Here is a 13,487-nt window from a genome sequence, read left to right as displayed (position 1 = left end):
TCAGATGATACTTCTGCAGAAAGTATGTGTTACAATTAGGGGCCTGCACTTGCGAGAAGACACACTGCCTAGAGTGTACTGCTCATTACAAAAGAGTCTCACTGACTATAGAGAGGCTACAGCCATCTCAAGATAAATGGACAACAATCCAATAGAGTGAACTGCCAGAAATAGCATCTATCATGCCTGATTACAGTCCTAGTTAAGTTCAATGTCAGAGGTCTAAATCCTCTTATGAATCCAATTCGATCACCAAGGATCGATCAAATCCTCTTTTTGAATGATATTTCAGTATTCGCACATTACATTCCTTGACCATGACCTTTTCCAATAACCATGATACTTTACAAAGAGTTTCTACCTCTTATTTATACAAACTCTAAGGCCTAAACCGGTTAGGTCGGCCACCTAAAAGATATTACAATAATATCATTACATAATCCCATATTACAATGATATTCCATGTCGTCTTAAGACCAAAACAAGAATAACAGATCCATAAATCCTCTCGAAACATCCCGGTAACATGTAGAGTACATGTTAGCATGATATCGGTCCATAACCTAGATAGGTACCAGACCTATTTTGGGTCCATCATGCCAAAGCAATTTCTTCAAGCAGTTGAAGCATGATCAATGAACATCTTCAACATCTTTAAATCCATGAAGAAGTTGCACCAACACCAACTATGCATCCTGTCATGATTCCTTAATGAAAGCTCTATCGGTAAAGCCTTAAACCAGTGCCAGTTAGGGTTTACCAGAGTGTATGATAGCATCTGATTACCAAGCCAATACCAACTGACCAAAAAATGCTCATGGAGCATATAAAACATGAAATCAAATATACTTCACTAATCCAAACATGCTGGAAGTGTCCAACAGATAGTCTCTTCTGCCGGTAACACTAGATCTTCTACCAATAACCAAAACTTGTCCGCCGGTAACCAACCATAACAGCTAGTGTTGACATCAATGACAAAACATCAATGCAACACATAATAAATTCATCCATTATGCCAACAGTAGCTTTCCTGGAACCAGATGTTTTGATCAAGTCTTATACAGGATATATTGTTCCTGAAACAAGATGCTTTGATCATCTTTGTCTTATACAAGAGGTGTCATTCCTGAAACTAGACTTAATCTTGATCTTCTCAATCTAATCAATCAAGCTCTATCAATCATCAAGAATCACATCATCGTGATCAAAGAACTCACATTTTCATCAATCAATATTGTAGAAATCGAATCATTTCTAATCAGGATATCAATTTCACAAAAATTCACACACTCCAAAAGTCAATTATCTCAATTGATCTCCCAAGGGAGCATCATTGTACCGCAATTTATCAATCAATGTCTGGGGCATCCTATCGAACCAATATCATCATCAAAATGAGATTATTCTTTGAATCAACGTGTCATCACACCTCGCTTCAAAGAGGGGCAAAATGTATACACCTAAAAATGGTCTGAAGATAGTTAATTAAATAAGCAATTATTTAATTAATCCCTCTTCCTAATTTAATTGAATTCATTAGCAATTTGATTAAATTCTCCCTTTCATCTACTTATTAATAAATCTAAGGATTTATTTAATAGGTTCATTTCAATAAGTCCCCTTTGATTAATTAATTCAAATTAATTAATCCTCCCCCCATTCAATCAATTCTTCTAATCTCCTAATTAATTAAAACAAATCAATTTATGAGTTGTTGAAAATTAATTAGTCTTTTCCTATTATTTGAATTTTTAAATTCAAATTACCCACATGCCTCCTAACTTCTAACCACCTAACCTAACCATCCTTTTCACCTAACCCATTCCACCTAACTTTGGGTTTAACTAACCCTGTCCTATCTTGCACATTCTAACCTCCTTATCCTAACCTCCTATGGTGTGGATATTTTGCCCTTGAGAGACATGGCACTTTGGCCACATGTCTCCTCTCTTGGACACTTTCCCTCTTATGAGCAAGGCTCCTTGACACTTGTCACCACAGAGATGACAAGTGTCCCTTCCTCCAACCTCTTCTCCGACCTCCTCCAATTTCACCCTTGATATCTTTATATTCAATCTTGACCATTGATTCCTATCACCTCACCCTTGCCCTTGCAAATCCTATAAATATCCCCCATTTTGGAGCACAAAGGATCCCATCTCAGTATCAATTTAGGCATTGTTACTATAGGCATATCATTTGAGCATTGTTATTATAGGTAATTGCATCTTAGATCTAGTTTAATTTGATCATTTTCTAGCATAATTGTTGAATCATGTAGCTTAATCAATCTCTTTTCTAGCTTAATTGCATCATCATCATAGCTTAATCATGCATATCATTATCTTAATTAGACTCTTGGATCAATCTAGCATAATCAATCTTATCTAGTTTGCATATCATCATCATTTCAAATCCTCTGTCTAGGTGTAGTCAAGTCACTGGGATTGCTTATCCAGATCTGAGAGAAAATCCACACTCGCATCTCTTAGGAGGTGATAGGTCACTTTGTCATGGTTCACCTTTCATTTGCTTTTAATTTGTTAACCATGCTTGTAATGATCTATTGAGTGTTTGTGTTGCAGCTGCAGGTACCACACTTCACAGGCACGATAGTCTTCAATAACCATTAAAGGCTCTTACATAAGCCATTAAAGGTTTTCTCCCTTCAAACAAGTTAACCTCCAAAGTCTTCAAAAAACATTTACTGCTCTTACAAGACTTCACTTCTCAACACACTAACCTTTGCACAAGAGTTTGTCCATTGGACAAAGTTTTTATCCTTGGATAAAAGCTTTATCCAATAACCTTGCCCACATGGGATAAACCACCATGTCTACTCCAACATTTAATGTTTCTTCCCTCTCCTCTCAAACAATCTCACGGTGACACTTGTCAACATGGGGTTGGGTTGAAAATCTCACATGGATTGAAAACCATTCAATCCCAGCCCTTCTTAAGCCAATTCAATCTTGGGCATCCAATTGACCATTTCTTCCTTAAATAGCTCCCATTTCTTCAAAATCTAGATCCCAAGTTATTACATCCTAGTTTTGTGCATCCAGGTTATCAAGAACTTGCATTTTCCTCTCTCATAAGCTTAAAGTATTTTAGATAGCAATAGCATTATCATAGCATTTTGATCTTATAATAAATATTTAGCATATCATGTTAATAGTATATCATCTTAATATCATCTTCATGTTAGTTTAAATATCATCCTAATCTCATCATCTTGCATCATATCATAGCTAGTTTTATCAATATCATGCTAAGATCTTAGTTGCACATTGCATTTAGATCTTTGATCATCTATCCCTCATTCTTTGGGTAGTCATCCGCTAGAGATCAAGTGCTCATATAATCTAAGAGATATCTTGGTTTGAAGGATCCTTGGAGATAGAGAACAATCGAACAATCTTAGGATATGCATGATTTTTATTTATTTTTGTCATATAGATCTTTGTTTTGTTATGTTTCTTTGGTATACTTTCTTGTCTATGTTGTTGATTGGCTAACCCTCATTTCAAGTATACAAGAAGAACCACCCACATTCTCATGAAACAAGTTATCTAAATTAGGATCCATATCCTTAGTAATTAAACATTGGGAAGCCTTAATTATACAACTTCTTCTCATGATAATATTATAGGTAGGATTAATGGTAGTAAAACTCATGCACAAAGGAGGGAAATTAGAATTTGAATTTGAAACTAATGATTAAGCAATAAATTTTTTTATGAAAATGATTGATTAACCAATTTATTAAGCAATTTAATTTGTGAATTTGGAAGATAAATGCATCTAGGTCATAACATAACATTCATAAAGATCAGATCTGAAAATTGATTTGAAAAATTATGCAATCCACATAATAAATTTTAGAAATATAAATTAGGGTTTTTGTAAATTCAACCACTAAATTTATGTAATTTAATTTGAAAATGAGATCTAGGAAGGAAAATTTTAATTTTAAATTAAATGAATAATGAGATCTAAAATAATAAATCCAAATTAGACAACCCACAAGCTTAATTTTAGAATTAAAAATTAGGTTTTTTGTGAATTTAACCCCTAATTTTTTTAAATTCAATTGGGAATTAAACTTGTAAGTGTAAAATTGAATTTGAAATGCATAAACACTCTGACCTGAAACCATAAACCAAAAAATAAAGAGTAAGACGCCGAGCTCACCAAAATGTAATGTTGTGAAAAATTAGAGTTTCTACCATAGAAGGAAAAAAGCATTGATTTTTACTTGGGGACCAATTACATTAAAATAGTGCAAACCCAATAGATCTAGCCACAAATCAACAAAGGTTAGGCTAATAATTCTTATTGGATTTTCTTTTGGGTAAATTGATTTAATCCTCTTTTAAATTGAATTGCTTGAATTATGGGTTATGTGCTAGAATTCATGTAAAAATGCGTAAATAGTGAGCTACAGTCATCAGATCGAGTCACAAACCTCAATTCGAGCAAAGTAAGAGTGTTCGAACATGTTCCCAGAAGGAGCTCCTGATTTTTAGGACCATGGTGGTGGTTGCCCTAGTCCTCTACACTTTTTGCACTCTAGTGGGGGATCGATTCATCACTATAAATAAAGCCAATTTTGAAGATCGTAGCTCAGTACCTATTCTTACACACAGTAGAGAAGGGTAAACTATTGGGAATAGGGGTTTGTCTTAGGTCAAACCCCAATTTTGGAATTAACCATGAAATAGAAATAAAATATGATTGAATTGCAGTAATGTAAATGTTCTCCTTTTGAGGGAGATGTTGAATAATGACTGAAACACAAATGTTATATCTCCTTGTGAAGTTTTATTTGTCTCCACATGGAATTAGGGTTTTATGAAGTCTTCAACAATATAGAACATAAGTGTCAATTCCAATGCTTGAATCTTGACCTTATCTTTACTCCAATGCTTGAAAGAAGATTGATTTCTTGCTCACTTAAACTTGAATGCTTGATTGCTTGATGTCAAAATTGAATTGATGTGTGTGTGTTCAAATGTCTCGTTTAAAATGAGAGGGGTAGAGCTCCTTTTATACTCACCCGTTGAAAAATAACTTAATTTTCCGACATGAGTCGACACAATATCTAGGTCCCGACCAAAATGTTATGACCATTAAGGGGCCTCAAAATAGGTCCTAATTAGGATGACTAGGGTGCTAGTACCTTGGTCTTGACCAATCAGGCACCAGAAAGTGAGGGGAAATGAAGTGTAGGGTGAAAATATTGACAAGTTTGCATAATGTGAGCAAAATCAGGGCTTCGATTAGGCCTCATGACATGAACGCCAAGCTGAGAGACCAAATAAGGAAAAACTTGTAAGGGAGTACAATTTAGGACGCTACACTTGCATTCATACATTTAGAGGTTTTTACTTCTTCGTAAATTTCACTTAAGAAGGAGTGTTAGAGCACTTTAACTATTAGTTATGCATTTTTTGCTTAATTTCACTTATTTGTGCTTCTAGTTTAGCTAGAGTTGAGATTTTTTTAGCTCCTCATGCTTTCACTTTAGTTCTCCTAAATTTGTCTTAGGGAATCTTTGTGATCTTTATAAAAGAACATCATTATGCATTGTAATCTTAATCTTTTAATCTTTTCTTTTGAGGAATGTGGCATATTTTGTTTGCTACTCTTGTTTGTGGAAGGCGTTCTAGTTTGTTGTTTAATTTTGCAGGCTTGTGTTGCAAAATTCAACACTAGTGTTAATTGAATAAAGCCAATTATTTAATCAACCAATCCAATCATCTACCTAGCATTAATTAAATAAAATTTAATTAATTATTTAATTAATATCAATTATTTTAACATTTAAGATTGTAAGATAAAGGGCGCTCATTAACCTAACACCTTTAGGACTAAATTAAGCTTTATAATCATGCATAACTAGCTTATAAGACAAGCATCATGCCTTTACACCATGGAAAATCTCCTCCACTTACAACAATTAAAAATTGAACTAGTACAAAGGTTAAAGTGATAGCTCATTCCTTTCCCATGTTTGTCTTGTCTTTTATGCTTTTCGCCTACCCTTCCTAGGCATTGAAATAAAGTTCTAATGTTAAGAAATATTAAATTATTAAAAAAAACACTTCAAATTCTAAGCTTTATTTTCACTTTGACAATTTTGCCACTTGACATAAAGAGTATTAGGGCGTTTTAAAAAATTCCATAATAGAGAGAAAATTATTGCTCTAGTAGAGAGGTGATTGCAAAAACATTGGAGTGATTGCAAAATTGCCACTTATAGAAGCAAATAGTTTTTTTTTCAATTATTTTTCTACTTACTTTAACCATTTGAGCACCCACTATGAGACTTCCCTTAAATGCATTAAGTCGCCACACACTTGCTTCTTTCATGAGATCAAAGTTCTTGGCAACAAAACACACCTGAATGAAATTTGATTATATAATCTAAGACAACTTCATGATTGAAAATGACAACTTTGACCTCTTGGTCCAACAACCATGGTCCATTTTTTAGATCAACTTGTGCACACATTAATGATTATCTTAAGTATTGATGAACTTGATGTTGAACTTTTAAAGGCGTCATCCTTTATTAATAGATTTAATCTTCATTTTGTTCCAACATAAAAAAATATCAAATCTTTTAAATATGAAAAAAATTATTACTTTTTGTGAATAAAATTTTACCTACATTAACATATTATAAAACTTATAAAAAAATTCATTCTCCAAAACAAATATATTTCCATAGTTTATAATAAGAAACATAACAATACTTCTAATGTTAATTATACTTCCACACAGGCTTGGAATTTGACAGGCTATATGGCCGTTTTTGCACTTTTAGACCGTATATTACAACTAATAAAATTAGTGGACCGTAAGTATCGACATGCTATTTTTTCCACAAACCGTATATATGACACTTAAAATTATTAATAAGCCGTAAAATATTATAATAGGTAATATATATTGATATATATTATTTTACAATGTTTATTATAAATATATGAATTTATTTAGAATATTTTAAAATGGTATGATTAAGATATAATTATTTCTAATTTTATATTATTTTTATATGAATTTTTAGTATGTTTTTCTTATATAAATTTAGAAACTTTGTCAATTTAGTTTTTAATATTTTTTAAAGATTGTCTTAAATATCAATATAGAAACTTCTAACAATTGAAATGATAAGATATAATCATTTCTAATTTTTTAAAATATTGTAATAAAAAAATCTAAAATGGTTTCTATTTTTATAATAAACAAGATTTTTGGGTTGAATTTAGAAACTTACAAGTAAATTTAAAATTTTTTAAGTGCATTACTAATTTATCATTGTTTTTCAAAGTTTTACTTTTTTTTATGGAATTATTTCTTTTCACCTCAATTGAATTTTATTGGAACTTCAATTCTATGAAGCTTAAAGAATTTATATTAAACTATTCACAAATTAAAAAAAAATTGACACTTAACATTTTTTTTAAAATGTAAAATGAAAGGCATTAAAATTACTAAACTGTCATAAAAAATTATATGACAGGTAGGGGTGGCCGTCAAATTCCAGGCCTGCTTCCACAATCCTATTTAAAGATACTTCTAAAACAAATTAACTTTCCACAAGTCATAATAAGAAACATAACAATACTTCTAAATTTAATTGGCCGTGAGTCTAGTTTCCATACAAAAAGACACGTGAGCAAAAACACAAATTTGCATAATACAATTGTTTTTGAACAGATTTTTTTGCATTATTTTTGAACAGATTTTTTTGCATATTTAAAAATCATGTAAAAATCCGTTGTGATCAGATACCAATTTAATTATATGATAATTTTCCAACTAAACATTTCAAATCACTATGTAATCCATTTAATAGGTGATTGTTTCATTTATCACATCATTATTTCCCTAGAATATGATATTGTTTACATTTATGAGCTGTTTATTGTCCTTTAAAACTAGTCAAACAGAACTTCAAAAAAAAACATTGAATGATAGGGAAACCAAAGAGTCCCCAACTCACTGGGAAAGTCATCACAAATCCTAATAACAGCTCAACGTGGGCCACGTGGCAGTTGCAGGTCACACCTAGTCTGACCGTTTATTCAAACGGCTCCTTTCAGGGGGAAGGCATCAAACCCAGGGTTAAAACTACGCGCATATGTCTAACCCCGGGGTTAAATACGAGGGTTAAAAATACATGGTCAGCGCAGCAACTACGCAGAAATTAGTGGCCGATAGATGATGGGCCTGCGTAAATGCCAAAAAGACAATAAATTCAAGTTAATTTTTTTCCTCGTTTCTGAATAATCCGTCACACAGTTGTCTGTTATCTACTCTTGTTTAATTCTGTCGCGCCTGTATTTGTAGCAATTGTTTTCTTTCTGTCATTCTTTCATTCTTTCTTCTGTGTCTTTTAGATTTTTCAGAGAGTTGTAATATAGCCGAGATCTGTTAGTAATGGGAGGAGCAGTGCTTGATGGGTTTCATCCCAGTTCTCCAATGATGAGGGGAAATCCAGCGGAACTTGACGGCCAATTTGAAGCCAATGATCTGCCTAGCGTGGAGAAGATCGAGTGGGAGAATGTTAAGGGGCTTGCAGATCAGCAGAGGCGGGCATTAATGAGACTGAGCTCTCGGGGAGTTTATTGGAAACACCCCTCAAAGTCATCCTCTGTATCTGCTCTTTATACGCTCTTTCATGGCGGTGATGTGGAAGCCGATGGGAATTGCCTCTTTACAGCAGCGCTGAAGGCAATGCGGCTCAAATATACGCCTCAGGATTTGCGGAAGAGGGTTGTGAAGAGATTTAGGGAGGATTATGAAAGGGGTGTTTGTTTGAAGGAGGAGACTGATTTGGTAATAAAGCATTTGTATGCAGCAGATCTGAATGATGGGTGGGGGGTGCACATTGTGCAGGAGGTGAAGCTGTTGGCCGTGAAAGCCGATAGAGAAGCTCTTGATGAATCCATCAGTGATCTCGTTCGAGTGGGTGTTTCGAGGTATGGTTATTGCTTTATTTTTTGAAGTAATGTCTGGAATTCAATATTAGAGATTTCATTTCTGTCAGATGAAAGTGGTTTTTTTGTTTCCCTTTTTTAAAGATTCGTTGGCTCTAGAACAGAAGCCCATATGAATTTTCGCTTTTAACAGTTGAAATCCATATGGGTTTTATTGTTGACGGTTGAAGTTTAAATGGGTTTTGATGTTACTTGTTAAAATGCAAATGAGTTTACATTTGAGCAGTTAAAATCCGAATTGGGGCATTACTCTGTTGTTAAAATCCCAATAAGTGTTAAATTTATCAGTATTAACGTAATGGGATTCAATTTTAGCAGTCAAATGCCAAATGATTTTATGTTTAACCTGTTAAATTGAAATGGGTTTTAATTTTTCCTGTTAAAACCCAACTGGGTTTGCTGGATCCAGGGCCTCCTATTTTGGGTGTAAATTTGCTTGTCACTATAAATTTTCAACTTCAAAATTTTAGGGTTTTCGCAATTACTGTAGGAGATTCTCTACTTAGATTTCCTGGAATTCGAAAAGGCTTTTTGTTTTTTGCTGATCTATGGGCAATCTAATTTTAGTGTCCTTCAGTGTGGTATGTCTCTCTGTTCTTTTTCGATCTGGTTTCCTTTTTCAGCTTATTGCAATTTTGGTAATTTCAGGGCATTTGATTTTGTTGTTATTTTGTTATTTGTACTCTTCTTCTAAGGGTCTCTATACTGAAGCTGGAGTTTCGGATTTTAGTTTGATGGAATATACACAACGTGTTTTGATGAATCTAACGTTATATCTGTTAAATGTTAGTTGGTTTCAGCTATGCATTATTTATGTTCTATTCAATTTCTTTAAATATAGATATGCTTATGGCAGGTTTTCCGATTGTGTTATCATTTCGTTTGCTTTCTGTCCTTGATTCTTTGTATTTTCTGATAATGGTTGAAAACAGGGGTTAGCCTTTTTATTTTAGTAGTTATAAGCAGTGCCCTGGTAATTTGGACGTGTTATATTCCACGATACATTAAAGGATGGTTTATAGTTATACATCCTTTCGTGTGGTCTAGTTATTTGCGATTGGAAACTCTTAAAACAGCTGTTTTTAAAATAAATAGTATGTTTATCCTTCATTTTTTTTGGTCTTCTTGTCACTTCCTCCCTCCCTCCTTTTTAAGACTCTGCAATCCAATTTTTTTATTTTCTTCTCGTTGATAATGCATGATTCTAATAATAATCTTTTCAAATTCTTCATGAATTATAGGAAAATTATGTACTTGTCAAACTAGAACTGTTTTTAGGATTAAATTCTACATGAACTATAGAAAAATTCTGTACGTGTCAAAGTAGGGACTGTTTTTAGGATTAAAATTTTGGGTCATGCATCATTGCTAATAGAGAAGACAAGTTTTCTAGCAGTTTAATGAATGTCGGGTCTTTTACACCACCCATCCTGAATAAGGTGTCAGTTTATTTGGCTTGTAGTATTCCCTTTTATGAAAACACCATTTTCAATTTTGCAAACGGTATTTGCTCTTAATGCTTTTCAAACTATATATCATACTGTTGGTCTGGTTTTTGGTATGTCTTTGAAGAAAACTATGATATCTCTTTCATATGATGATCAATTAGAGAGAGACTGATCCCAAATGTTTATACAAAATAATCTACACTGTTTCTGCCAAAAGCCTATATTATCAAAGCATTCCTTTGTGATCTATCTTTATTTTCTTTTGTGGCAGCAAACATATATCTCTAACTCATGTAAAATTGAAAATATGATTTGGGCGTGTTTCCGTTTTTAATTAATCTTAATTGCCTTGTAAAGACATTTCAATATGGTTCCCACTTTCCTAATCCTCTAAATCTGTTTATTAACTGGTGGGACTTTTGATGTGATTCTGGAAGAGAATTGTTCCTAATTAGGTCAACTTGTGTTTTCTCTTATCTAGTATTACACATCGGTTCTCTGTTTTTTCTTTTCTCAGAAGAACTTTCTAGTTAATCATTCATCTGGGATTTGTCCTGATTGGGTTATTTTTAACTTTTCCAGAGAAGCTGCTGCCGAGGCTGTCTACAAGGAAAGATGCATTGCTGTAAACGATGGTAATAGCTGGGCCAAGTACATGTCTGTTACAGGGAATGCGGATGATGAATATGATATAATCACCTTACAGTACACTCAAGAAGGTCTAATGAATGTGGAGGAGAATAGGGAAGGCCATGCAGCAGCATTTGGAGATGATATTGCCATTGAGAGTTTAGCTACAGAGTTCAAGCGAGAAATATTTGTGGTATGTCAAGAAAAATTCTAGATCAATGTGTGATGGGTGACGCAAGAGGGCAAATGAAAATTTTGGGTATTCTTTAGTTTGATTGAGGTTTTCTGAATTAGTTTTTATCAAAAGCATAGGAAAAGAGAATTTTTTATTGTAGTTGATGTATAGAATTAGTTTTTTTTATTCATAACAGGACAAATGTACAGAGCTATACTTATGGTATAATGTTGTTTATATTAAGAGCACACAAATGTGAGTGACTTATTTGTTCACTTGGTTTTATTGATAACAGGTTCAAGCTCATGGATCTGATGCCATGGTAGGAGAAGAAAATTGTCTCTTCTTTCTTCCGCATAGTCCTAGAGAGGAAGTGTTCGGGCCTCCTGTGTTCCTCTTAATGAAAGGCACAGGTACTCTTCTATTCTGTTCCGAAATGTCAGAAGTGTTTTGCACATTTTGTGTGATATTGGTGTTGAAATTAATAGAATGGAATTTAACAGAACTTTTCAGCCTCTACCAATTACAACCCTCTTTGCTCAAGGTGATTTGGGTTGGCTTGTAAATTTAATCTCTCTTTCCTTGTTAATTGGATTTTTGAATTGCAGGGTGGTGTGGTGCCGGTGCTGATCACTACGAGCCATTGATTGCCTTTGCTGCACCAGTGGCCTCACAGGAGAAAGCTGCTATTGTTTTGTGATAAATGTTGAGGAACTTAGTTTGAAATGTTAGAGGATTGCTCAATCTGTTTTTGCTGAAAACTTTCAATGCTTTTGCTGTGGAGCCATTTTTAATTTCCACAGAAGGTTCTTTGTATTTTTTTTTCTCGGCTCACTTCTTTGTGAGACTTCTATCCGCAGAAAGTATTCACAGAGGTTCTTGAAGCGACAAATATTGAGAAGATTCTTCAAGAGTTTTAAGATTTTTTGGTTTTAAAAAGTTTTGGGCGCTGAAAAAATTGCACAATCTGCTTTCTCCACAATATGCTTTCAGCCTTTCTGCAAGATTTGCAACGGAAAATATTTTTTTTCCAGTGATTTTGAAGAGAGGAATTGTTTTTATTGGGGGTTGGTAGAATAAAAGAGTGTAGCTATGGCTCCAAAATTATGGGGCAACATTCTTTTAAACATCGTGGGAGTGACATTGTATTTTGAAAGTGGAATTTCAACTATTGATGAAAGTTTTCAAATTCCTTGGAGCATATCAATATCAATTTTTGAGTTGGAACTTTTGAGTTGGGGATGGTTCTCTACTCTATACTACTACTGATTTGGAATCAACGTTCACTGTTCAATGTTAATAAGTTTCTTGTAACTGGGGTTTTATACATCTTTGCCGGTTGCCCCATTAATTTATTCATACTTTCACAACTTTTGCCTAAATAAATTTCTTTGGCATCATGATATAGAGAGCTTAATAAGTACTATACTTTTAAATATTTATAAATAGTTTCTAAATTTCTATTATGAATTGAGAGGAACAGAAGAAGCATTGGGACTTCCCAGGAGGTCATTCATCTCAGTACTACTCCAACTCAAGTGCGCTTAACTATGGAGTTCCCTCCAAGGTTAAACTCAATTAGATGTATGAAATCTAAAGAAGAATGGACAGAAAGAAGTTGTTTACTCAAGAAGTGATGAAGATAGAATGACATACCCATCATGGAGTGTTCAGAACTTAAGACTACAAAGATATTCGGATCAATTACATTGAGCGAACACCTTGAGTAATCTATTTGAAGAAGAAAAGATAACAAGAGTAGCTGATTTTGTGATCAAGATGCAAAAAGAAAAAGAGATTTAATTGGTGTGGTGTTTTGAGCTTTTTTGTTTGAGGCTTTGCATGCTTATTTGTTTGCTGGCTATCCGTGGATCCCATAGACTGTTCATTCATTCATTCAATGATACAAATGCTCATATTTTCCAAAATTGAAGAAATAGAACATAAAATGTTTTCAAACATTAGACATATTTTCAGGGATTAGATTGTTCTATCTGATTGAAACAATTAATAGTCAGCAAAGAGAAGCAAATTATTATTTTATATTAATTAAAAGATTCTGAACAAATAAGCAAAACAGCTCTTTAATAGACTAACATATAGGTATCTCAAGTAAATCAGACTAAAATTGTTCTATACTACTTGGAAACTATTTCATATACCATATACATATAAACATAAATTTTATATGTCATTTATTTTTAAAATATTATATTT

The 13,487-nt window shown here is 33.3% G+C and overlaps 1 protein-coding gene across 1 annotated transcript; it reads left to right on the top strand.

Moving 5' to 3' along the window:
* Positions 1-8,212: 8,212 nt before the first annotated feature.
* Positions 8,213-12,640, top strand: LOC131040025 (uncharacterized). The gene is made up of 4 exons (XM_057972898.2): positions 8,213-8,999; positions 11,048-11,288; positions 11,566-11,683; positions 11,879-12,640. Exons 1-4 carry the CDS (start codon positions 8,458-8,460, stop codon positions 11,968-11,970), a joined length of 993 nt encoding a protein of 330 aa, XP_057828881.2. The 5' UTR covers positions 8,213-8,457; the 3' UTR covers positions 11,971-12,640.
* The last annotated feature ends 847 nt before the right edge of the window (positions 12,641-13,487 follow it).

This window comes from Cryptomeria japonica, chromosome 11, assembly GCF_030272615.1.
Source record: "Cryptomeria japonica chromosome 11, Sugi_1.0, whole genome shotgun sequence".
Lineage (NCBI taxonomy): Eukaryota > Viridiplantae > Streptophyta > Pinopsida > Cupressales > Cupressaceae > Cryptomeria > Cryptomeria japonica.
This window is presented reverse-complemented; position numbering and strand designations above follow the sequence as displayed.

Coding starts and splice junctions, on each gene's coding strand:
- LOC131040025 (XM_057972898.2), top strand. CDS start 8,458: ATGGGAGGAGCAGTGCTTGATGGGTTTCATCCCAGTTCTCCAATGATG. Junction 11,289..11,565: donor TCAAGCGAGAAATATTTGTG/GTATGTCAAGAA, acceptor TATTGATAACAG/GTTCAAGCTCATGGATCTGA. Junction 11,684..11,878: donor CCTCTTAATGAAAGGCACAG/GTACTCTTCTAT, acceptor TTTGAATTGCAG/GGTGGTGTGGTGCCGGTGCT.